The sequence below is a fragment of the Thamnophis elegans genome, chromosome 1 (genome assembly GCF_009769535.1).
Source record: "Thamnophis elegans isolate rThaEle1 chromosome 1, rThaEle1.pri, whole genome shotgun sequence".
NCBI classification, from domain to species: Eukaryota; Metazoa; Chordata; class Lepidosauria; order Squamata; family Colubridae; genus Thamnophis; species Thamnophis elegans.
This window is the reverse complement of record NC_045541.1, coordinates 105,653,760-105,680,464: the sequence shown is the minus strand read 5'-3', so window position 1 is coordinate 105,680,464 and position 26,705 is coordinate 105,653,760. Positions and strand designations below refer to the sequence as shown.

Sequence of the window (26,705 nt, the reverse complement as noted above, 5' to 3'; positions counted from 1 at the left end):
GTACTTTGAAATCAAGTAATACTGATTTCAAGTGAGTCTGATCTAAGCATGCGGTTTTTAGATCGACCCCAAGCCCATATGAGAGCACAACCCTACCTCTTTCAATTGACTCTCTCCCATATAATGAAGACTGGCTCGATTGGCAACACCATGGAGGTGATCCAATGTATGCATGCTGGCAGGCAGGTTGGCATTGCAGAGAGGCTCCATGGCGGGCTCTTGCAGGGGAGTGGCAAAATCAATGTGCTCTGTGATGCTACAAGAGACAGAGAATTGTTAAGATATTAAAGGAAACAAATATGTCTACATATCTAAATGAATATATGAAACCATTCGAACTGAGATTTATTTCAGCTGCTGTATACCTGACTCACATTTTGCAAAATATTTTCTAATGTTTCTATCATATTGGAATATTCCTTTACACAAAAAAGTGTACTGAACAGCATGTGATTAACTCAAGTACTGTGTTTTCTTACATTATTCTGAAATTATACTAGAAGAAGAAAACAATGAAAAGTTTTCCTAAAAGTGAACTGTTAAGGGGAAGGGAAACACTGCTATACATGAATTTGATTCTGTATAGTTTCCACTTCCTAAGCTAGCCTTGGGTTTTTTCTGGTAATCAAATTTCCCCTTCAAATACCAAGAACATTGAATGCTGTTTAGCTATGGCCAGATGCTTCCTCCACAAACGTCTAGCATATTTTAGTAGAAAGACATACCTGATTTAAAAACTGAATTCCACCAGAGGCAGCTTCCTAATATGGTTCTACAGATGCCATCTGGGGAATGCCATTTTTGCATTTACCCACCAAATTTAATGATAATATATATAAATGCTTACCTGTAGATAAAACAAATTAAGAAAGCAAACAATAAATGCTAGTTGAGCAGAACATTACTCTCTCTCCTACTAATAGATGTCAGTTAAAAGAAAAATCCACATATTTTTGACTCCGGGCAGCTCCCTATGACTGCTAAGTTATGGACTAACTCTGCATAAGGAAACATAAGCCAGTGCAGAGTCAAAGATGATAAATCTGTTCTAATCAGAAGTTAGTGGGCCTTCATATCCAATAACTTCTGTATTGTTAGGTTTGAGATTTAGCCTATTGGGACACATCTCCTGTTACCCCTGGAGCTGAAATATATAACTGAGTGGCATCAGCATACTGATAATATTTGGTTGCGTGCTTTACAGATGCCTCAGGGACTTCATATTAAAACAGGACTGTATCAAACCTGAGCTACTGGACAATGATGGTAATACTTAATCTTAGGCCAAAGTTAGAAGCCAATCACAGCCTAACACAGAAATCATGGTTAATTACAGCCCTAATGTTATTTTTTCTGGAAGTGCAGGGACAGGTTTTTTTTTTCCAGATCAACAAAGTGTTGATCCATTGGTTGTGACAGGAATGGACTAATTGACTTGTTGTCTGAGCCTGATATTCTGGGCTGAGAGAGAGATACACCTCAGAGTCAGGTTTAAAGCAGCATCAAACATAAACCCAAACTATATTTTCTTGGGTTGTCATAACTCATTCAAAATAGATGTGAAATTACAATTCCTTCTGCATCCCTTCTGCAACACCTTGCAAATTTTATAATCTCACTTGATATTTTTTGTCTCATTTGGAGAGATATTCCTGTAAATGTTCAGACTTTGTTTTGGACATAACTTGATTAAATTCTGCTCACCCTTAACTTCCATTCATTTCTGAAGCCATTAAGAAATAAGTCATGATATTCTGCAAGACAGTGCATAATGCTGGAGATGACATGTCTGACATTAAAACAAAGACACTCACAGAAGCTGAGACCTCTGTGGATTATTAGCTCCAATAATAACATTATCAAATAAGTGAAAGAATATAATACAGTCACAAAGTGGTGTACCAGCCCATTAAGATGAATATTTTAAGCTATACTTATCTGTCCCAGTTATGTACTGACCTAATTTTGTTTATAGCAAAAATACTCACTCTATATTTTTAGCAGAAACAGCTAGCCATGTGCTGGCTACAGTAGTAAGATCCATCCTGCGGAACTTAATACACTCATCAGGACTTGGCCAGCCCAAGCTGCGATAGTCTTTCTTTCTTCCTGCAAAGAAGCAAGATAATCTTTTGAAAAAAAGAAGAACTGTTTCCATTTTTAAAATTCTTTTTCTATATATATATATATAATGGGAAGTTCAATTATTTGAATAGTACAAATTACCTGATATCATATCAGGAGCAAAAGAATAGGTATTGACTGTGAACCAAACAAAGGGAAAAGCATTTTAAAAGGCTGTGTTTTATGCACGTGAAAGAAAGAAACATGTGCTTTGCTTTATACTAAAAGCAAACATCTTGTGTCTAAAAAATATGACTGAACATTCTGGGTAGGACTTGGTCCTGCCAAAATGGCACCAAAATAATTTGGTTCATCCATTCTATCAAACTGTTTTTTTTCCCCAATTAAGTGCACTATTATCTGTTAAACCTGAAGAACTTCAATTATAATTTCATTATGGCTAATTTAATGAACATTATTTTTATTTTGGCTATCGTAATATTCATACTCTAAGATGCACCTTTCCCCCCTGCAAAAAGAGGGTGAAAATCTGGGTGCATCTTATACACTGAATACAGCATTTTTGGCCTCCTTGAAACCTCACTCCCTTCGCAAAAATGAACATGCATAGGCTTTGGGAGGCCTGCAAAGTGCTCCTGGATGTTGGGGAGGATAAAAACGAGTGAAAAACGGGCTGTTTTTTGCCCACCCCAGCCCCCAGGAGCACTCTACAAGCCTCCCAAAGCCTATGCATGCCCTGTTTTTTGGAAAAAATGGGCCATTTTTGCCCCCCTCCTCAAGCTTCCAGGAGCACTTTGCAGGCCTCTCAAACTCTCTGCATGGCCCTTTTTTCACAAAAAATGAGGCATGCAGAGGATTTGGGAGGTCTGCAAAAACTTTTTTTTAAAAATTATCTCTTCAAAATCTTAGTGCATCTTATACTCTGAAAAATAAAGTATTTGGAAAATTTGCACCGCATTATAGAAAAATAAATACTGTTTATAACAAAATGCTACAGTTTCCTCCCAGGAGAGCATTTTGCTTTTTTTCTTTGTCAAAAAGCCCAAGTTTGCAAAGCTAGACACATATAGTTGGTAAGCCCTTTGCATGTTCTGGGACATATTTATGAATGAATATGCACAGGATTTTACTGCACAATGTGTACAGTATGCTTTTATTACAACCTATTTAATGTGTGTATCAAGTGTATCCTGATGTTCTGAAAAAGAATCGGTCTTGTTCTTAAAAAAAGAAAGCATATTACCAGGTGGCCCAGGGGAAGGTATTTTTGGCCCACTGATTTCCAATGCCATTTGGTAAAGGTTTTCATTTTCTCCAGCTACTCCTTCGTCTACATTTCTTCCAGCAGATTCTTGTGGGTCTATATTTTCTGGTTTGTGTTTCTTTACACGTTTGACTTGAAATGTGATCTGTCAAAAGTAAAAAAAATGGTGAAGGTAACAGAACTAAAAACACCAGGCATGCTGATAAGAATGAGCTGATTCCTTTCAGACTAAGTTGATTTTCAAGGACAACTACCAGACAGTTTCTTGATAATTTTGGTTACTCTAATTCTGCTCACATTTTAATACATCAAACATACAAACATAATCATATAACAATAATTTGCTTAGCTCAGAACTGAGTAACACATTCAGTAGGGAAGGTTCCTCAGAAAAGTTTGATAAAATGTACCTTCTTGTTGTTCATTTTTAGTATACATTTGAAGTGCCTTTATACATTCCAGAAAATTTCTCTGGTGACATATACCAATGGTACATCATTTTATAAATATTCTCTTTAAGATTATAATAATGCAAATTTTATTCCTTTAGCCAGATATTAAGAGTCCTTACCCATTCAGTTTCACCATCATCACCATCATCCTCTCCACAATCTCCCAAACAGGAGCTGGAAAGTCCATCTTGAGAACCTTTCTTGAGGACACGGATCCCTTGCAAGTCCATCCGATGGCCTTTTACTTCCAGTGCCCCTTCAAAAGCTTCAAGAGGCCAAGAGTTTTCAAACTCATCCACTAATGCTAGCATCTCCTCAGACATCTGAGCATCTCCCAAGTTTTCTATTTCTTCTGAGTCATTGTTTTCTGCAATAACAGTACCTATGACAGCAGAATCAACAAAACATATTCAAAAGTTTTGTTCAAAAGTTATTTTATGTTCAAGTGCTATGCTAAAGAAGTGTGACAATTCTGCTAGACTCACTCACTCAAAGCTCTACAGAACATTATCTTATCTTAAGCTATTTCTTATCTTAAGCTATTTCTCTCTGCTTTTTAGAACCAATTACATCCTCACAGAGAATACGCCAACATACATTCTAGTCAGTTCCAAATTCTTACTACATTGTTTATTTTTTAAAAAATACAAAGATATAATTTAAACAAATATTGCCTGTGGCAACGCCTCGAAAACATGGGTGAAAATGATCTATTTTCCTGGACTGTTAAGAACAATCTCTTTCCAATTCTCAAAACTTGTTTTGAAGCACTTTGCATAATACTGTTCTTCTGAGTATGTTTTTATATTCAACATTTCTAATGTACTGTCACCAACTTATTGGATGCTAAACTGGAATACAAGTGTGAGTGTGTATGCATGTGTATATGGAAGAGAGATAACTTTTATCAACATACCATCTGAAGAGGTCAGAAGGTAAAGTGTATTAAAATGTATTCAATCGCTTTTCAAGATCTTGCTCTCTTGTGCAGGGGTTTCCTAAAATATATCCATACTGAAATCACCCAAAAGGCAAAAATATATCTGAAGCAGCTATATACAGTATGTTTCCATTATTTGAAGAGAACAGCAATTCCAGAAACTAGAATATTTCAGTAAGATATAAAAGTGAATGGGATTACACACCAGAATTGTTCACAGTAGAGTTCCTGCTGGCATAAAAGGGAAAGGATTTGTATGGACCTGCCATCTTCACTGAGGCCAAAGACAACATTAAGGGCAGTGTGAATGGCTCAGTGTGAGCTGGCAGTTGCAGAAAGTGCACCTTGCTCATTTGTCTTGATTCGCTAATGGGGAAGGGAATGGCATAGGCAGTTTTAGGCTTCGGTAGTCAAGAAATGATTGTGCTAAAATGAATGTGCCTTGTTCACCTATCAGTTCTTCTACTACCCTTGCTTTTCAGTTAAAAACATTAATTCAGAAATACCTGTTTGATTTCATAATAAAACATAATAAAATATTACTCAGTTGCCTGTATAACTCTTTGGCTTTAGTTAAAACTAGTTAGAATGGAATATATTCCAAATCATGGCTATGCAGTACTTTAGATTAAATTTCCAAAAGGTGCTTCAGAACATGCTATCCTGGGAAGACAGACAGCTGCTTTATGATTTACATCTGTGCTCCAATGCACTATATAATCTACTAATTATATGTTGCAAAACTCAAAGATTATCCGGTACATAACCTTTTCTTAAAGTTCAGAATAACACGCATCCTACTGCTCTGCCATCACAGAATCCCCCTGCAGTCTGTTTTTAGATGAGACACTAGTTTAGTGGTTTGACCTACGATATGCAAATGTTTTAATGATAAAAAAATGTAAATAATTCAGTACAATTTGAAAAATGTTTTGTACTGTTCCTATTCATCCTAGTATGCAATCTAATTTTGACCTGAACTAAGTGTTGCAGAGTTACTCTGACAAATAGTCAGTGGTCTAGGTCTCTGTGAATTTAAACTTAAATGAACCTTTTAGGACCTGGATCACCTGGTCAAGTTATTTTATACCAGAAGCAGAAAGTTTAGCAGGATTTCTTATGACCACTAAATGTACAAATATTAAATGCATTTGATGTATTTTTAAGTCACTAAAACTCCACTGCCAGACATAGCTGCCTTTGCCTAAAGGTTATATTGGTTCTGATATTCACTTACTTTCTAAAGTCAAAGAGGATGAATCCCCTGCTGAACCAGGAACCTGATCTGTCAAATCATCTTCAGCAGCTGTTTTAAGAGTTTCTTCTATTAATATGATATCAGAATCCTGTGGGTTAAAGTACTTCTGCTTAGCATGGTTGTCATCTTGACTCTTCTCATGACAGTAACCTGTGAGATATGCACAGAAAAAGACAGATTATAGACAGGATTCCCTCAGGGCAAACCACTTGCTACATCTCTTGAATTATTGATATACAGAAGTAAAAGGCCTAAAGGGAAGAATAAATATATACAATGCTGTGAGATTAATGGATGCCAACCTACAACACTGTTTGGATAGATTCCTTGGTGGTTTAACATCTTTATCATGCTAAGAGCACAATGACAGCTTCCCATGTATTGACATGATACCACAGCATACCCAGGAAATCATACAGGGAAATGGCAAATATTTCTCCCTTCCTCCTTAATATTCATGGCTGAACTCCATTACAAGTCAAATAGCATTTCAGGAAGATGACATACCCATCTCTGGAAAAATGTAAAATCTGGAAAACTTGAGATACCATATATATTAGATAATACATTATGAAAAACTAAAATTAAAACAAGATCTAATATTTATACACTAAATTAAAATTCCACTTTAATATGCTGTTTACTATCTTTGCCTCCATTTAGTTATAGAACAAAAGGAGCATCTGATAGTTTATGCAAAGTTTAATTAAGGAATATGGTATAATCAAATCCAATCATTTTTACGCACAATGGGGGATAATGACAACATTTTAAAGATGCTGTGGCAGAAAAGACTATACTGGGTACCATCAGAATATATACAATATTTTGAGAGACAAGACCCATAATATGTCTCTCCTGACAATCTGACAGCACTTTTAAGCACTTACTTCAAGAGGCATTGTATTTGAGGCTCATATGAACATGTTTATGGAAAAGAATACTGGTAGGATGTAGCATAGGTACTGTCAGCTTTCTATGACAATGGGGATAAACAACCCTTAGCCGCATGTAGTTGCCAAATCTTCTCTTTTTTGGCAGTTACTAGAGATTCTAGAAATTGCAGAGCAACTTTTTATTTTTTGCATCCATATAAATCATGCTGCCTAATGTTGGATGGAACTCATGAATTAGAGGTATGATTTTCTGCCATTTCTTGGCAGATAAACAGTTAAAGACATGTGAGTTGTGGTGGTGCGGTGGTTAGAATGCAATATTGCAGACTAATTCTGCCGATTGCCAGCAGTTTAATTATCTCAGCCTTTCATCCTCCTGAGATCAGTAAAATAAGGATCCAGAATGTTGGGGGCATTATGTTAACTTTGTAAACTGCTTAGAGAGGGCTGTAAAGCACTGTGAAGCAGTATATAAGTCTAAGTGCTATTGCTATATGTCTTCTTTTACATATCACCACAATTAAATTAATAACAAATACCTCCTCTTCCCCCAATTCCAGCTCTGCCTGCTAAAATCCTTGCCTACTGACTGCCTTGTACAACAACTGCTCCCAGTTATAGCAGTGGTGGAAAAATAACTTTGTGACCAAAGCATGCATTTATGACATTTGCAGCATCTCATCACATTAAACAAGCAGAGTCTTGCTATGAAGCACTAAGTTCAGGGAATAATCCGATCTTTCTTTTTCTTGAGTAGCATGTCCATTTCATTGTAAAGAAACCATAGGATTTATTGTAGCTCTGTAGAGTGCTTAGCAAATCATAGTAGTTTTGTAAAAATGTAACACTAGGAATAAAAAAGATAATGTCAAAATATAGCATATTTGAACTGATTCTACGTTAATTCTTGTAGGGTTTTGTTAATAGACACTTGATAGTTTACAGTAAGAATGAGTGAATGAAACCAGTAAAAAGAATGAACTTGAGATGTACTGGTTGACAAGCTGTATAAATTATCACTTTGGAAACTATAATAAATCTCTTATAGTTCAATCTTCAACTAACAAACATGCTTATTTGAAGAGCCAACAGTTGATCCAGGCTAATTAGGAAATCAAAGGGAGTCGAAAGGAAGCTACATAATACAATGCTTTATGCAACAAATATTCTATCACTGAAGGTTATTTAAAATCCTTCCCTACATGGATTTTGTTATTTTATAAATCTTAGAATATTTGATAGTAATGGATAAATCTTCCATTTCAATTTGTTTTATAAGCCAAGCTCAGCTCTTCTCTATTCCACAGAAATTGCCACATTTATGCCAGTAAGCAGGCACACTAATAAACATTGATTCACAATGTTTTCAGCAGAAGGTTAAAGTACGCTCCACAACTTTACATCTGGTCTTCTGCTTAGATGGTGGGACTACTTCTTCCTCTACTTTACTCCTTCATCCCTATCCAATTTAGCTTTATCCACAATTTTAGCAGAACAATTGCACGTCTCATGATACTTTTTATTTATTTTTAGTTATAAAATATTTATTTTGAATTATATCAAAGCAATAGCAGGAGAATACACGAAAACTCAACATTTAGCAATAGCATAAAAGCAATTCCTAGTCATTGCATTTTATATTTTAGAAAATTACACACAATATGGCACAAATGGGGCATATGACCACAAACCTTTTCTCTGCTCCTCTAAGAATGTATTGGGATGAATAACAGTATCACAATCTCTTTAAAAACATCCTTTTGACCATTAGAAATGGTTAAGTTAGCAACCTAATTAGTTGCACCTATCTTTCTTCTTGCATTATTGGATAGAACAGGATTTTTCTTTTTGTGACGTGGACAGAGATCATAGTATGTTCTCAACATTATCTGAAAATGAGGCCCAACAAGGAAGATGGTTTTCTAAATTTAAATTATGAACATCATCAGCAGAAAGGCTATAAAATGCTAATTGCAAGGCTTCTCAGGTTATGTTGAAGCTATATATAGAACAGAATAATAAGTAGTATTGTGGCCTGAATTTCAATTAATACCTCCAAAATAACCCAATGTCCTTTAAAAGACAGAGGATAATAAATAGTGAATGGTGACAGCTTAAAGTTGGCAAACTTTTGTGTTCTAAACTGTCGTTTTAAAATCTTATTTCATATTATTTTTTTCTCATAATTTATTATTCTGCAAAAATCAGCTGTAGGAATAATTATTCACTCTGACTTCCTAAATAAATATAGGTAGTAAATTCTTTATACAAATGAATTCTGATTACTGATCATTAAAATAAGCAACAAAAGCAGAGGCCAATTTACTTTACTAATTTATAGTAAAAGTAAAGTTATTTTACTGTATAATGAAACAATTTTTTATAACAGGTTAGAATTTTTTAGTCATGCCTTTACTCCATCTAAAACCAATGTGACATAAGATAATAATTATTAACTTGTTCTGTTCATTTCAGTGTAATATAATTTTATCTGGAATGTAGAAATATAGTATCCTAATAAATCATATATGCTATTTTAAATACTGAAAAAGGAAAATAGAAATCATTATTAAGTTAACTATGGTCCTAAGATCATGATGGTGAACCTGCGTGAACCTGCGTGCCACAGGTGGAAGGCAGAGCCCTCTCTGCGGGCACATGAGCCATCGCCTAGCTCAGCTCCAATGTGCATGCATGCGTGCCTCCCTCTGGCCAGCTGGTTTTTGGGTCTCACATGAGGGGATTGCGTGCGCATGTGTGGGATCCAAGCGCATGCACAGAGGGGAACGCCGGGGGTTGCGCGCAAGGGCATTTCATTATGGGTGTGCGTGTGTGCTTTCAGCACATGATGACAAAAAGGTTAGACATCACTGTCCTAGGACATATATTGCTGCCACAATGAAACAAAGAGGGAAAAACACACTGTGTATATTTTAATTTTAAGCATTATTTTCCTTAAGGTATCATAATATTTATTCTGCAGTGTGAGATAATTTTTTAATACAGATAGTCCTTGACTTACAACCATTCATTCAGTTACTGTTCAACATTATGACAGGACTGAAGGGATGCCTGAGCCCAGCACAAAGTTACTGCCCCAGAGCATATGAAAAGCAACAGAGGAAACAACATATATTACATAAGCTTGATTATTTATCTACAGTTATAGATCAATTATAAATTGATCTGTAAGTTATAAATATACAGTTAGTTCTTGAATATTTATGAGGACAAAATTATTAATAAAAGTCAGAAGTATAATCCACATGAAAACCAATCAGTACAAAATTGGCAATGCATTTTGAAGCATTTATCTTAATACCTATCCTGCTGTTAAGAATCGTACAAATGAAAACAGCTTAAAAAAAAGAAAGCTATAGTTCTTATCACCCCAGGTTTTGTTTAAGTATGTAAAATATAATAATAGGCTATTGCTTCCAAAATATACAAGAAATCTAGCATAAAAAAGGCACATATCCTAATAGTTATGCAGATTTTAATTGCAGAGTTCTTTAGCCAAAACTGTCATTTCACTTTTAAATAGAGGAATCTGCATTTAGCAAACTGGAAATGGATGAAATATTAGGGTTTCAACTGTAAATACCCGTATGATGTATTGTAGTATTATGTGTATTTTCTGTTTTTAGTCCAAGAACTGGAAATATTTTGCTAACATTTACAGTAATAAGAAGAAAGGAAGTAGATACTTAATGGAGAATGGAAGTAGTATAGAAAAGTAGTAGAAAGAAATAAGCAACTGTATACGCAAAGAAGTTCTTGTCCTACTCCTTCAATTCTGAAACTTTTCAGTTTTAAACCCAGATTCTTAGGTAGTCAGATTTTAAATTCAGTACTTATCAAGAATATGACAACCAAATCCCAATGACACTGCAATTTGGTTTTAGGTCCTTGAAAAATGTAATTTTATAATAAGCTGGGGCTCGAGCATATTATTTAAAAAGAATTAATAATAATATGGTTTCACCATGCCTTTCACTCAAATTTGAATGGCTGTTTTGATTAAATGTTTGTGTGAGTGCATGCATTTTGGGGATTAGGGCATGACATAAAAATTATAAAGCAAAGTATTAAGGAACAAGTATGCACGGAGACACATTTATTTTAGATTTTTAGATTCACTATTTGGTTTAGAAACTAAAACTTCAAAATGTATTGCAGATGCCAAAGAACATGGTTTAATATATTATCTATATTTAATACATGACATCCTGTAGTCAACAAAAATAATACTGGATTTTCTCTTTGTTCCTCTACAGCAGTATACATGAATGCTGCATGAATGCTACATAAATTCTAGCATCTTTTAAATAAAAATGAAAACATTATTAACAGTCCTAAATAGAGGCAACGATCTGGAAAGAGTATCTAGGTAATATCTAGCACGATCTAATCAGAAAATGTGCAGAGATACTGAAATTGGAAATAGCCAAGGTGAAAAAAAAGAGAAACAATTATTCTTAATGAAACTTAAATGAAAAAAAAAATCTGCAGGAGCTATTGCTTTTTTTAATACTGTAATTCTCAACCATAGCAATTTTATGACGAGTGGATTTCAAAACCCAGAATTTCTCCTCTCCTCATTCTATCTGAGGAATTCTGGGAATTGAAGTCCACACATTTTTTTAAAGTAATCTTTATTGGTTATACAATTTTTTTTAAGAGTAAAACATACAAATACAAATACAAATTTAAACATAACCCCCACCCCCCACCCCGTCCCCGCGGTGACAGTCATTCACAGCCCAACTTTTTTTCCCCTTCCTCATTGTTTAATCTCTAAGCCGCATCTTCTCGTTACAAAATTCAGGGATCTATTACAATACCCATGTTCACTTTTAGTTCCCATTGTTAACAACTGCTATTTGACTTTCCCCGTTTTAAGTCCCTGCTGTTCTCCTTGTCACCCACATATACCATAGGTTCCAGCTAAGATAATGTTCCGTTTCTCCTTTGTTCCTCAGCCAACCCGTCATTCTGTCCATTTCTGCACATTCATAGATCTTTTTAATTATGGCATCTTCCGACGATATGGTAGTAGATTTCCAAAATTGTGCAAAGTTATTCTTGCAGCCACAATTATATGTGGGCTCAAATGCCATATTAATTTACTCATGTTTTCTGGTTTTATGCTTAATAAAAAATTCTCGGGTTTCCATTCCATGCTTGCCTCAGTAACCTCTTTAAGCCATTTTTGAATCCTTCTCCAGTATTTCGTGGCCTCAGTACACCACCACCAAATATGGTAGAATGTTCCATCCCTTCTTCCGCATTTCCAACACAGTGGAGATAACCCAGGAAACATTTCGTCTAACCTCATTGGGGGGAAGTGCCATCTAAAAACCATCTTGTATATGTTTTCTTTAAATGCTGTAGATATTGTAAGTTTAATAGTCTTTAATAGCCTCTAACGGTGCCAACCAGCACGGAACCCTAAGATAGTATTTTTTCCTCATCTTTTCCCAGGCCCCCATCAAAATCTTCTGAATATAATGTCCCATGAAGTACCTATGGGGGGGGGGTATCTCTTTCTTGCCAGAGGGAGGCATGCCATCCCTGGGGGAGGTCATGTCCCTCTATAGCCAATAGGCGCCTTCTACTCAACGTCACCCAATCCTTCATCCATTCATAATTGCTGCATTATAATATGCTTCCCAGTTGGGTACTCCAAAGCCTCCAAGTTCTTTACGTTTTTGCAACATTTGGGCTTTAATTCGTGCTTTCTTGCCTTGCCATATAAATCGAGCCACTATTGTCTCCAAAGATTTTAAATTTTTTTTGTCCAATTTAGTTGGTGCCGTTTGAAACAGAAACAAAAATTTCGGTAATACATGTGTCTTAACTGTCGCAATCCTGCCCATCAAAGACAGTTGTTTACCACTCCAATTAGTCATATCCTTAGATACCTGTTGTAGCAATTTCATATAGTTATCTACCTTGATAGAGGAACATCTCTCCATGAGCCAAATTCCAAAGTATTGGGAATACTTGGCCATGTTAATCCCTAACAGACTTTGTACTTCCCTTTTCTGGTTCAAAGTCATATTCTTAATTAACAGTTTTGTCTTCTCTTTATTTATACGTAGCCCTGCTATCCTACCGTACTCCTCTATTTTATGTAAAAGTTGTATCCCAGAAGCCATAGGATCCTCCAGAATAAAAACAAGGTCGTCGGCAAAAGCCTGGACCTTAAATTCCTGAGCTTTAGCTCGTAACCCTTTAATTTGTGTATCACTCCTCACTATTCTAAGAAGGGGTTCTAATGTGAGGATAAACAGTAGGGGGGATAACAGGCATCCTTGTCTTGTGCCTTTACCAATCTCAATATCGCCCGCCTCTTCTCCATTTACCAATAATGTTGCAGTTTGTCGTACATACATTGCGCCACTACGGCCGCTCCGAGGCAGTGGATTCCGGAGGCCACCTTGGTTTACCGAGGAACTCCGGGAGAGGAAGCGCCGGAAGAGACGCCTAGAGCACTTATGGAGGTCCAATAAATCCGAATCGAACCGAGCACTCTTAACATCTTGCATCAAGGAATACATCAGGGCAATTAGGACGGCGAAAAGATCTTATATTGCCACCTTGATTGCGTCCGCTGAGTCGCGCCCAGCCGCCCTGTTCAGGATAACCCGCTCCCTCCTAAATAGGAGAGATACGGGGGACCCCCTGCAGGGTAGGGCTGAGGACTACGTCCAGTTCTTAGCGGACAAAGTTGCTCGGTTTCGGTTGGACTTGGACTCCGATTCTGCAGATCCAGCCGAGGCACAAGGGGATAATCTGGTAGACCATCGCTGGGTTGAGTTTCAGGATGTTGCCCCTGGGGATGTGGACAAGGCCATGAGAGCTGTGAGTGCCTCCACATGTATATTGGACCCGTGCCCCTCCTGGCTGGTTGCTAACAGCAGGGAGGTGACACGGGGCTGGATCCAGGCGGTTGTTACCGCCTCCCTTTGGGAGGGGGTCTTTCCCCCCGCGCTTAAAGCGGCGGTGGTGAGACCCCTCCTGAAGAAACCATCCTTGGATCCAGCCGTTCTTAACAATTATCGTCCAGTCTCCAACCTCCCCTTTGTGGGGAAGGTTGTTGAGAAGGTGGTGGCCTTCCAGCTCCAGCGGTCCTTGGAGGAAGCTAGTTATCTTGACCCATTCCAGTCCGGCTTCAGGCCTGGCTACAGCACAGAAACCGCTTTGGTCGCATTGACCGATGACCTCTGGAGAGCCAGGGACGGAGGCCACGCCTCCATCCTGGTTCTCCTTGACCTTTCAGCGGCTTTCGATACCATCGACCATGGTATCCTTCTGCGACGACTGTGGGAGGTGGGGGTGGAAGGCACTGTTTTGCAGTGGTTCTCCTCTTACCTCTCGGACAGGTCGCAGTCGGTGTTAGTTGGAGGGCAGAGATCGACCCCTAGGCCCCTAACATATGGGGTGCCGCAGGGTTCGGTCTTGTCCCCCCTACTTTTCAACATTTACATGAAACCGCTGGGCGAGATCATTCGGCGGCACGGGATAAGATACCACCAGTATGCGGACGATACGCAGTTGTATCTGTCCGCCCCGTGCCAACTCAATGAAGCGGTGGACGTGATGAACCAGGGCCTTGAAGCTGTTAGGGACAGGATGAGGGCTAACAAGCTTGTGCTCAACCCAGATAAGACCGAGTGGCTGTTGTGTTTCCCTCCCACTAATTTGGCAAGTGTTCCATCTCTCAGGCTGGGGGGTCAAACACTACACCCCTCAGACTGGGTCTGCAACTTGGGAGTCCTCCTGGACCCACAGCTGACTTTTGAACACCATTTGTCAGCTGTGACCAGGGGGGCATTTGCCCAGGTTCGCCTGGTGCGCCAGTTGTGCCCCTACCTGAACCGGGAGGCTCTCACAACAGTCACTCGTGCCCTTGTGACCTCTAGGCTGGAGTACTGCAATGTGCTCTACATGGGGCTGCCCTTGAAGAGTATCCGGTGACTTCAGCTAGTCCAGAATGCGGCCTCGCGAGCGATTGTGGGTGCACCTCGGTTCACCCACATAACACCTATCCTCCGCGAGCTGCACTGGCTACCTGTCGATCTCCGGGTGCGCTTCAAGGTGCTACTTGTCACCCATAAAGCCCTTCATGGTAGTGGATCTGGGTACTTGAGAGACCGCCTACTGTCAATCACCTCCACGCGACCAATTAGATCACATAGATTAGGCCTCCTCCGGGTTCCATCTGCCGGTCAGTGTCGACTGGCAACCACGCGGAGGAGAGCCTTCTCGGTAGTAGCTCCGACCCTTTGGAACGATCTCCCCGTGGAGATTCGTACCCTCACCACCCTCCAGACCTTCCGCACAGCCCTTAAAATCTGGCTATCCCGTCAGGCCTGGGGCTAAAGACTGTAACCCACCCGAATGGTATGAATGTTGTGTTTTTTAATTATGTATTGTTCTCACGTGTTAAATGTCTGTTCCCCCCCCCCCTTGAGTTGTAAGCCGCACTGAGTCCCCCCAGGGAAAAGGGCGGCATATAAATAAACTTTCATAACTCATAACTCATAACATAAATTGCCCGAACTGCATTTAAGAAGTTTTCTCCAAACTTCTTTTTTCTAATTGTGACAACATAAACTTCCAATTTACCCAATCAAAAGCCTTTTGTGCGTCAAGAAACATAAAGGCCACTTGTTTATCCGACCGGGCTTCATAATATTCTAAGGCATCCAAAATAATTCTAACATTATCTTTCAAATGCCTTGACGGCAAGAAGCCGTTCTGATCAGGGTGTATAAATTTACTAAGGAAGAATTTAAGTCTATCTGCCAGTATAGCTGCAAAGATTTTATAATCCACATTCAAAAGTGAAATGGGCCTATAATTTTTGATTTGGGTACGGTCAGCTCCAGCTTTAGGCAAAAGGGTTATATAGGCTTCAGCCCACGATTTTGGTGCGATAGAATCCGTCAAGGCAGCATTAAATATTACTATCATCCCTTGTCCTAAGATTTCCAAAAAAGTTTTATAGATTTCAACTGGCAAACCATCCATGCCAGGAGTTTTGTTGTTTTCCATTTTTTTGACTGCCTTTTCTAATTCATCTATTGTTATCTTTTGGTTTAGTACCCCTTTCGCTTCATTTGAGATCTTGGGTAGATTTATCTCAAAATTCCTTAATTTGGTCCTCAGAAATTTCTTCTCTAATATATAGTTGCTGAAAAAAACCTTGAATAATTTCCTGTTTCTCCCCCTTGGTTTCTACTAATTCCCTTTTACTATTCTGCAGTTGAGCTATATGTCTGCTCTCTCTTTCTTTCTGAAGTCTATAAGAGAGCCAACGACCCGGTTTGTTAGCATGCTCAAAAAAGTTTTGCTTAATCCCACTAAGTTTCTGAGCAACATCCTCCTGGTCTAGAAGAGATATCCCATGCTTAATTCTAGCCATTTCTTCTTTTTTCCTATCATCTAGTGGATCCTGTTGCAAGGCTTTTTCTACCACCTCTAATTTGGCTACCCATTTTGCCCTCTCTTCTAATTTTTTCCTCTGTGTGCCTATTGTATATTTAATAGCTAGGCCTCTCATATAAGCCTTGGCCGTATCCCAAAGTATTTGTGGGGTTACTCCCTTCCTATTTTCTTCAAACCCACCCCCCCCATTTCCCTTTTAAACATTTGTTGAAATTCTTGTTCTTTCACTATCTCTGTATTCATCATCCACCTTCTCTTCCTCCCCTGTCTTACTCCTTTCCACACCAATAAGAGCGGATTATGATCAGCCCAGGTATTAACCTCGATTGCTGCTTCCTTAATCAAATCCCCGATTTCTGGGGTCAGCCAGGCCATGTCGATCCTAGAACAAGATTGATGTCTATGTGAAAAGAAAGTAAATTGTTGTTTCTGTGGGTGGAGATCACGCCATACATCCTTTAATTCATATTCCTCCCTCATGTCTTCAAAAGTTTTGGGCAGAGCTCTCCTCCTTTCTCTTAAGTCCATACATTTTGAAGTTGCTAAGGTTGAGAAACATTGGGCAAACATAGTGACCAAACATAACTATATAAACTATGGGGAAAATGAGCTGTTAGGATATTAATTTGGGAATATTTTCAATAATAGCTTACCACTGCAGGTGGAAGACGTGATGTTGTACAGAAATGGATAGAACTGCAAACAACGGATCAGCTTCAGGTTCCTCTCACACTCAAGACATTTGGTGGCAATATCTAGAGCATTTCTGAAAACCTGTAAAGCCCCACTGACATTCTTCAGAGCCAAGTAGGCATTTCCTAGGCTCAAAAGAGTCAGAGGCTAAAAGGAGAAAAACAAACTTTTCTCAATATAGACACGTGGGAGAAAAGGCCAGAATTGCACTTGCATATGCTAATTATGTAGCTTTAACTTTTCCAAGAAATTCAGGAAAAAAAACCCTAATCTTTTAAAAACTCTTCTACTGCTAAGTGATAAAAATAACTGGAATTTTTACAGTAATTACTTTCTTGGGCATTCTTTTTTTTAACAAAATAGTTTAGGCTATATACATTCTTGTATTAACACAATTTTAATTTCAAATGAAGACTAAAATTATTGAGTGGCAAACTAATAGGATGACAAGAAAAGAAAGAGATTCTCTGTACTACAGTGAGGTTATCCATCTAGTTGTTATTAAATATATTTCTTGGATCCTAAGTACAGCTCATAAACCATCTTTAATTCTAATCCTTCCAGGGAATCTGAAACCTTCTGGACAAGGAAAAAAGCCAAAATTAGAAAACAGCTACTTTCATGTTATGTATTTAAACTTTATTTTTCATAGTTTTCCTGGTTTACACTAGATAAGTAACAGTCCTGCAAACATTCATTTCCTAGTTCAAAATACAGGAAGTCCTCAAGGTACAACCCTAATGAAGCCTGCCCATAAGTCAAAAAATTCATCAAATGAATCAATTTTAAAATCAAATTCGTTAATTGATTCAAATCGGTCATTAAATGAACCAAGAGCTGACTATTTCCCACAATTTGCTGATTGATCACTGCCACCCTTTACTGCATGGACAGGCTTTCCCTGCTGTTGCTGGCTGCCCATCAACTGTTTCTGGTGCTGCCGTTAGCTCAGGAACTAAGTTGCCTCCAAGGCAATTCCCAGAGCTCTCCACTTACAATTGCTTTTTAAAAAAGAAATCACTAGCTGCTAGTCAGCTCAAATGTCTCCAGGTAGCTGCATGGGGTGTGGGGTGGGGAATTTACAGAACTCTTGGCTTGAATCACATTAAAAAAAAACTTGACCCTGCTAAACTCAAAAAAACAAAAACAAACTCAGTGCTGGCTGCAAAATCACCAGATCTTGTTTGGCCATATTACCAGGGGAAAAAAAAACCCTGCTGGCTTCAGGAAATTGCATATTGTAACCCCGAATGGCAAAGAGGAGTCACAGAATTAAAAATGGCTGCCCCTGCAAGTCACATGGCTACAGAGGCCTCTTTTTGAATTTCTAATATAAATACTCTTTCTGGATAAATTTGTTCTTGTGAAAATTAGCTAAATAAATGATCGTAAGGGGGGAGGGGGAGGGGAGAAATAGCTGTAGTGCAAAAACCTGCTTTTCAAAGTTTGAATAAAAGGAGTACTTCCATATTTCCATTTGAAACTCTTATGAAAGAGCAAAAGTGGAGACAGGAAATTTTGCTTTTCTCCTCTGAGAAAAATCACTTACCTCAGAATCATTGATGGCTAAAGCTTTGTGGAGAAGCTTGCTGGCATCTAGGTGAAAGCCATAATGAATGAGAAGGTTTGCTAGGTTGACTAAAGGAATATCTTGAAATTCATGAGGGGTCAAGTTAAATGCTTTTTGTAAACAGGTAAAGGCAAAGGTGCCATTTCCAAGTGCACGCCAATAAAGGCTAGCCTCATTGAGTACCAGCCATAAGGGTTCCCTTGCCTAAAAGTCAATGGAAAAAGAAAAGAAAAAAAGAAAAAGAGTAAACATCATCCTTATTAATTTCACTGTTAGTTGTAGTATTTACCATTTGTCAATCTAGCTGCACATACACATCTAAAGCATTTCCATTAATTAAAAAAAGTCATGCTTACAAAAACAAGTTGTATATACAATTAAAATTCCTTTATTGAAAAGAATGGGGCTTTTCCTTGCTTTCCAGAGTGAGACTAAAGCAATAGGTTTGGGATTTTCCTTACACTAAAAGTAGCATTTATAAATATAACATGAAAAATGGCAAAACATAAGATAAAAACTAGGAAGAGAGATATGTTTAATTCTACAATACTGAACTAGAAACAAGCTGGATTTTAACAAAACTTATTTGTAAAACAGGTCAAATCTAGAATTGAGTGGAACAGTATGACTTGCATTTCTCAGATGAGAGTAACCCTTTTTTCCACATTCAGTTTCTTTTCTTTGCATTCTTGAAAAACGCTTTTAGTGAAGTGAGAAAACAAAAATAACCTTTTCTCCTATCATCTATAATGGTAGTGATGGGACTCCACAGCTACATGTAGCGCCTGAATATCTTGATTCCAGCTTCTACAATCGGCCTAAGGTTGCTATTAAATTGTCATTTTAATATCATATTAGTTACAATTAATTTTAATGGTAAATTAAGTATGATAACATTTAAATCTTGTCTTTGGTTCACCGACAAAACCGCGAAGCCCTTTTCCGCGCCGACATAACCGCGGAGGGCAAATCCGTGCCTTCCGAAGCGCTCAGCGCTTAACTTAAATCGGCTTTCTGTCGCCGCACTGTTCTAAAGCGCCCTTCTGTCGCCGCGGTGATGACGGCGCAGTTTTAGCGACACGGTTTTGTCAGCGCGCTTTTGTCGGGTCACGCTTGCCTTTGCCAGCCCAATATTTTGAGCAAGGATTTCTATCATGCCAATTAAAGGCTAAACATGGTCATAACCCAAAATCGTTGTATAATTTAAGAATCCAGAAGTAATCGTGGCAGTGATTTTGCAAATTATTTACACCAACTTCTTGCTCAGTGGAGGAACCCACTAGTACATCATCCCTGACTTCTGGTTTGAAAGTACAATGGCAATCTCCCTCAGTTTTGATTGACTTATATGAATTTTAAAAAATCCTGTTCTACTATGAAGCAGTGCATGCAAATCCAATTAATTATCAGTCATTTTGAATACCCTGTTAAGTAAAAAAGGCAGAGTATAAATTGAATAGCTTATTAAATCCAGGTTTAACTTTAATACCCCTTAAGTCAGTATTTTTTAATCAAATAACTCACATTACAATGATAAAAGTATCTATGTACATATATTCCTTTAGGATTTATTATTTTATAATTTTTAAGAGTCAAGATTAGAGTTCATAAAATGGAATAGCATATAAATAAAAAAAACCATTCTGCTATGCCTTACTTATTCTAATACCTTATATGGTGAGGCATAGTCATTCCTCAACTGTTTAATATTATTTTACCTTTAATCACACTGCATATAACTGTATGGTATTTTATAAGTATTTATAAAGCCTCAACAAACTCCAAGAAGTTTTCGAATATATCACCAGATATGTGGATGAAGCTTAACCTGTTGACACAATACAGCTGCAATTTCAAAACATATTTGATGAAATTTTCATCAAAGGCTTTTCAGCAAATTTGGCAGTTATGGAATAACAGGACTGTTATTTTATGAATTATTAACTGGTTAAAAGTGGAAATCTGGAACAGTGCTCTTTAGAATCTATGCTTGGATTATGCTTTTTAACTTGTTCATAAATTATGGTAATGTAGTAATCACTAATAGACAAATAAGTTTGGAAATGATAGCAGAGTATTCAGAGTATGAAAACCTGAGGTGATTGTGATTCAGAATCCCCCTTTTAAACTGGATATTAATTAAACAATAAATAAGGTTCAATTTAAAGAAATGTAAACATATCCATATTAGTGCAAAATTTGCTCTGATGGACAAAGTTCTTTAATCTCACATACATACTGTACATATAGAGGGGATTTCAGATGTTTGTACCTAACTAGGATAAAAAAAAGATAATAAATACATCAATGAAGACAATAGTTCAGTATGCAGTGGGTGTATATTCCATGCAGGGGACAGAAACAAACTAAAATAAAACTGCATAAAATTAACACAAATCTATTATATATCAGAATCTGGAGCATTGTATACATTATGGCCCTTACTTGAAACACATTTAAAAACAGAGCTGGAAAAGCCCAGAAGGCAAGGAAAATGATAAGACTGAAGTATATTAAACAGAAGTACTTTTTGTGGGCTTGAAGTTCAGAACATAAAAGTAGTATTAATTGCTTGGCATAAACATTCTTGCAATTATTACTAAGTCAGTAATCAATATTCTGTACTGTTTTTACAAGGAACTTTACATAACAATAAATCACACCATCAAAAAACAAACCCAAAGGCTTTCTTATAAAGAATGGAACTCACCTTTAAAATGGCATGATAGATGAGTGATCCTATTTGTTGCTGTGTAACTGACTGATTGTTGACATGAGAATATAAGATCTGCATGAAAAATTGTTTTAAACAGAAAATATAAAAAGCTTTTATTGAAGAAAAAAAATAAGATTTTGTATAAAAGACAGGACTATTTGAAAATCTTAAATGCTGTGGTGTCAGCTCTCTGGAACATTATTTCTCCAGAGATTATATTGATCTTGCCTCTGTCAGCCTTTCACGTGGACTTAAATAGCTTTGTCACTGATCCTGAGGTCTGGCAGAGACTAGTCAATGGTTATACAGATCTCTTGTTTTATATTGTTTGTTTTTCGCCTTAGCTATATTTTACATGTGGTTGTAAAAACATCAATTAAAATGGGGTACAAATCAAATATTGCACAATATATATTTTCCCTTTTCTCATGCCCAATGCAACATTTATTCCATGCCTTATTCTCCCCCAAAACTTTAGTTACATCTATTTCTCACGGTGAATAGACAGGCAGAAGATGAAATTATAATTATTATATAATGTAAAGTATTTTAATATTAGGAGACTACCATCACTGATTGGTGGGTGATGGCAACATAGCATTAAAGTTGAGTAAAGGTGTTTAATTGTTCCCAATCAATCTCTTAACCATAAGCAAAGTTTAAAAAATTATACTTTATAGTACTCTGTTTCCCTGAAAATAAGATCTCCCTGGATAATAAGCTCATTCAGGCTTTTTAGCGCATGCGCTAAAATAAGCCCTCTCCTGAAAATATTGCAACACAGCAGCAGCCATGAGGTGACCATGCTCACCGCCTCCTGCACCTCAAAAATAATAACACCTCCCCACAAATAAGGCCAAGAACTTATTTTGGGGGTGAAAAGAAAATAAGACCCTGTCTTGTTTTCGGGGAAACACAGTAATACAAAGTGTGCATTACCTTTGGTTCATAGTTTATTATGATCTTTTTAAATATGGGATATGTTTCAATAGTTGCATGTATCATGCATACAAAACCATCTTGAAAACAACAGGGAAATTGCAATGCGGATTATTATCATCAACTAAAACACAAATCTTATAATAGTTTCCTTTTTTAAAATATTCATCTGTTTCTAAATTTGAATTTTATATGGGGAACATTTACTGTGGGGAGTATCTATTTATAAAACATAGACAATGTGCATGCTAACAAACTAGCACATGTTTACAAGAATAAACTTACTTGCTTTGCATAATCATCTGGCATCTTTTCTGTTAAATCTAGATGGCTGTTTAGTTCTTTGATCCAGAAATACACAGAGTCACTGTTAGGAATATCAGTAATGGAAGAACAATCTGGCTCATTAAATTCTGTCTGTGTGAGATCTTCTCCTGGATTGCCAAGTAATGAATGAATTCTAATAATGAAAACACAGTAGAATAACCATATGATTCAGATTGCAGAGTAATAATCCCAGACAGCAAAGCTAAATCCATGTGGGGAAACTAGTAAAGGCAGAACTTTTAATTACAAATAGTCAAGAGAGCAGTTTGACCTGTCCCATGAGGTCACATAATTAATGGCAAATTGAAAATGATCATAAAATCTGCGTAATTATTAAGACGGCGTTTCATAATTGATGAAGATTCATAATTTCACAACTGTTTATTTTATAGTGCAGTTTGTGCTTTATTACATTAAGATGTTTTAAACTATGCAATATAAACTGCTTCAAGTACAACAAAGAAGTAGATAAAATGCATTATTTTTACCTTTGATCCCTGTTTTCTGGGTGCAGGATATAAGTTGGTAATTCCTCTGGGGAAGGGATAGCTGGATAAGATTTTACACAATCTGATCTTTTAGGCCACATAATATTCTGCTTATCCTAATCAAAGGAAAAAAAAATAACATTATTTTGTTAATCATCATCATTTATTTGATGTTAGGTAATTTTTTTTAGAATATGATACAATAAAACAGGGAGCAAAATTTTCTACTTAAATGTCATTTACCCTATAATCATCAGCTTCCAAACCCCATAATGAGAATACAGAATGAACCCAAGGGGAGGACTCCAAGGAATGGCTGAAGTCACTGCTGTTGACTTGAAGTTCAGAATTCACAGATGCCATTGTAGCAATTGAAGAATCACCACCAAACTGCAAACAGCAATACAGGAATGAGAATGAAGGATAGAACTTAAAACCTCAAAGACATTAAAAAAAACTTTCTTACAAAAATAATTTAATTAGACCCAATTTTACTTGGAAATTTGGGAACATTCACAAAACATCTAAACTAAATAATACATATGATTTTTGGGGTTGCTCTTGAATTGCTTAAGATGCAAAGAAATTCCTTACTACATATATCACAATTTTTACATTTCCTGAAAATGTTGAATGTAACAGAAATTGAAAGCAATACTTTTTTAAAAAAATATTATGCATATTCAAGCAAACAAGGGAACATATGTCTGGTAGAAGGTTGTGGATCTAGGAGCAGATAACCTTCTCCAACACTTCTTTCTTCAGGCACATAATTTGCTTCTGAAGCCCTAAGGAGGAGAGGCAGATAAGTGCTAACATAGAAATGTTAAAGTGCTAAAAAAGAAATTCTTCTAGGCAATTGATAGCATTAAAGAATAGGGAATTTATTTATTAATTACTTACTTAAAAGAACTATAGGGCATCACAATAAAATCTGAGTGATAAACAATTCCTCAATCCATAATTTGGAGTTGAAATAATCAAATTTAACATTAAATAGGACATTGATATGTACAAGAGAATGATGATTTTTAACTGTAAGAACAGTTTTATTAAAAGTGATTTTTTCTTAATTGTTTTAAAGCAATATTCAATAAATATTAATAGTATTCAATTTCTGTATTTAAAAAATGGAATGGTAGGAAGGAGTGGTGAATAGATGGAAATTTATGGAAGGGCTCGGATTGAGAATTATATCTATAAAATTAAGACGCAAGGGATGTGCTGTATTTTACTTTTCTTTTCCAGAACTAAAAATATTGTCGTGGGGAAAAAAAGAGAAAGAAGGAGTGTTATATATGTTTGCAATCTTGGGTTACTTATAAGGTAATAAACATGGGGGAGAGATAAAAATCTAACAAAATAAAATAAAATAGGTAAAGTGATTTTAGCTTGGCATCTGTTCCTTACTTAAGCTTCAAGAAAGGTAGTATTATGGAAAGAAAAATGCCTACTTCACGTCATGGTACTGAGGAATCTCCATTTTTCCATGAGTTAAAGGCACGTGGCAATATATTTTTTATGGAAAGAGGAAGTTTATGTCAGAAGACTCTGAAAAAGCCATTCGTTCCAAAAGGAATGTCAGCATGCTTTATTTGGACATAAAGAATTGAGAACTAGAAAGGATTATTTTTCTAACAGAAATTAAGATCACATTAAATGATACTCTGGTATAATTCCATCAGATTCAAATGTACATTTGCAGTGCTCAGGAATCTAATAGAGGATGGAACTGAGAGTCCAAATAGAGTTTTAGGGAGCAGGTTAGACATTGTTTAAAAGCCTAGCTACTGGTAACTTCATGGAAACAGATTAACACACCTCCCCCTTTTTAAGGCATCTCATGATCACTTTTGTTCACCTTTACAAATCATGGGTCACAAATACAAATTCAGTGTAGACAAACCTCAACATATTCAACATTTTCAAACATGTCACCACGGTGATAACGGACTGGTTGGTCCCACTGGCAATGCAAGCTGTGCTGCTGATTGCCTAAACGACAAATCTGATGGTTTCCTGCAAGATAAACATGCATAGATGGACAGATAGAATATTTAGAAATATTTGTTTGACAACAGCTATAATGAGCTACAGGACAAAAACCTGCAATATAGTTCAGGTTTTTCTGGAACTCTTTAAATAATTCAGAGAGCTCCCATTTTGCAAGTTTATAGATTTAGAGAGATGTGCACACCTCTGTCTTTTGTACAATGTACAAAATGAATGTATTTCAGAAGGAAATCACAGTTTAGGGACTGTTGCTATTCCCTTGACCTTGCAAGGTAGCTGTCAACTGTCCCTTTGGCATATGCAGCAAAAGAAACTCCTGGGATATTATTTTACTAAGAGTACAACTTTACTGATTTCCTCATGTGGGCCACTCATTGTCCACTGTCGACCAATCCAACACATTCTTTTTATTTTGAGAAAACAGTCTGCGCCTTCGAAAGGTTCCCATCGTATGGCCTTGAAATATCAGGATCTTCTCAGGCCGTAAACAGCTCACAAAGATTCCTCATCTCCCAATACATTCCAAGCATTCTCCTCCTCCCTCCCTTTGTTTCTGTTGTCAAGCTGCCAGTAGAGGTGTATTACGAGTCAGCCTTGACGGTGGCTTTCTGGGAAGAATACAAGTCCTTAATGCTTGAAATGAGATTCTGAAAGCCTTCACATTTCTATAAATGTTTATCGATAAAGAAATGCTGACTTTGATAAAATAAACCTGAACTTAACAATAACCAATTTTTAAAATCATGCTAACATTTATCTGAAAAGTACTCTGCTTAGTGTCTATTTGAACATAGAAACCTTGGTTTTCTGAAGCAGAATGGAATTCTTTAGACAATAGATATGGATGCCTATTTGGCTTGCATGTTTCTTTAAGAACATTTGTTATATAAACAGATACCTAATTGTGCCTCTTTTGCCATCTGTGTTTCATGGATAATATTTCTCAGGATCTGCTCTTCCTGAATTAGTTTGTGCTTTTCTAAGATTTCCTGCTGTCTCAAGTAATGGTCATGTTGCTTCTGATATTCCTTCAATTCATTTAATGTTCGCTGAAGTGATCTTGAAAAACATCAGAGAAAATTCCATTCAGCTTGCTTTAAATTTAAATGAACTTTAGTACTAATTTTGATGTATTGTTTTAGACTGTTGTTACTAGACCCAATTGTACACTAGTTTCCCATTTTTTATTAATTTTATTATTATTACCTCAAAAAATAACAATGTTAAAAGGAAAGGAAACCAAAAATGAATTTTAAATTATTTTTTAAAAAATAAGGTTATACATTATTTTAATCATATTTTAAATCACAATATATAACTGATACAAGAATAGTTAAATATGATGTAAGTGCAGAAACCCATTAGTTTTCCTCTGATGACTATAGAATGAAGAAAGGCCTACCTATGCTGAGCTTCAAGTTTCTGCTCAAGCTTTTGCTGGCATAGGACAGCATGCTTCCTTTTAATTGCTTGCTCAAACCCTGGCTTGGCCTGTAAAGCATGATCATAACATAAAACTGAGTGGTTGTATTCCCCAAGCATCTGAAAAAAGATTGAGAAGGAAAAAGATTTGTCAGCTGAAATAAAAGTTATAATAGACAGATCAGT

General features: G+C 36.7%; 1 protein-coding gene across 1 annotated transcript in view; it reads right to left on the bottom strand.

The window, feature by feature from the left end:
* The window catches only part of TTC17 (tetratricopeptide repeat domain 17), a 68,363-nt gene that overhangs the window by 8,138 nt on the left and 33,520 nt on the right, over positions 1-26,705 (bottom strand). Inside the window, exons 8-22 of the mRNA XM_032226180.1 lie at positions 26,500-26,639; positions 25,996-26,156; positions 24,991-25,103; positions 23,328-23,474; positions 23,085-23,200; positions 22,555-22,729; positions 21,325-21,402; positions 18,594-18,818; positions 17,005-17,191; positions 5,979-6,149; positions 3,921-4,183; positions 3,329-3,494; positions 2,227-2,262; positions 1,989-2,109; positions 97-256 (exon numbers count right to left, since the gene is read on the bottom strand). Of these exons, the coding sequence (XP_032082071.1) occupies positions 97-256; positions 1,989-2,109; positions 2,227-2,262; positions 3,329-3,494; positions 3,921-4,183; positions 5,979-6,149; positions 17,005-17,191; positions 18,594-18,818; positions 21,325-21,402; positions 22,555-22,729; positions 23,085-23,200; positions 23,328-23,474; positions 24,991-25,103; positions 25,996-26,156; positions 26,500-26,639 (2,259 nt within the window). The remainder of the gene's footprint in view (positions 1-96; positions 257-1,988; positions 2,110-2,226; positions 2,263-3,328; positions 3,495-3,920; positions 4,184-5,978; positions 6,150-17,004; positions 17,192-18,593; positions 18,819-21,324; positions 21,403-22,554; positions 22,730-23,084; positions 23,201-23,327; positions 23,475-24,990; positions 25,104-25,995; positions 26,157-26,499; positions 26,640-26,705) is intronic.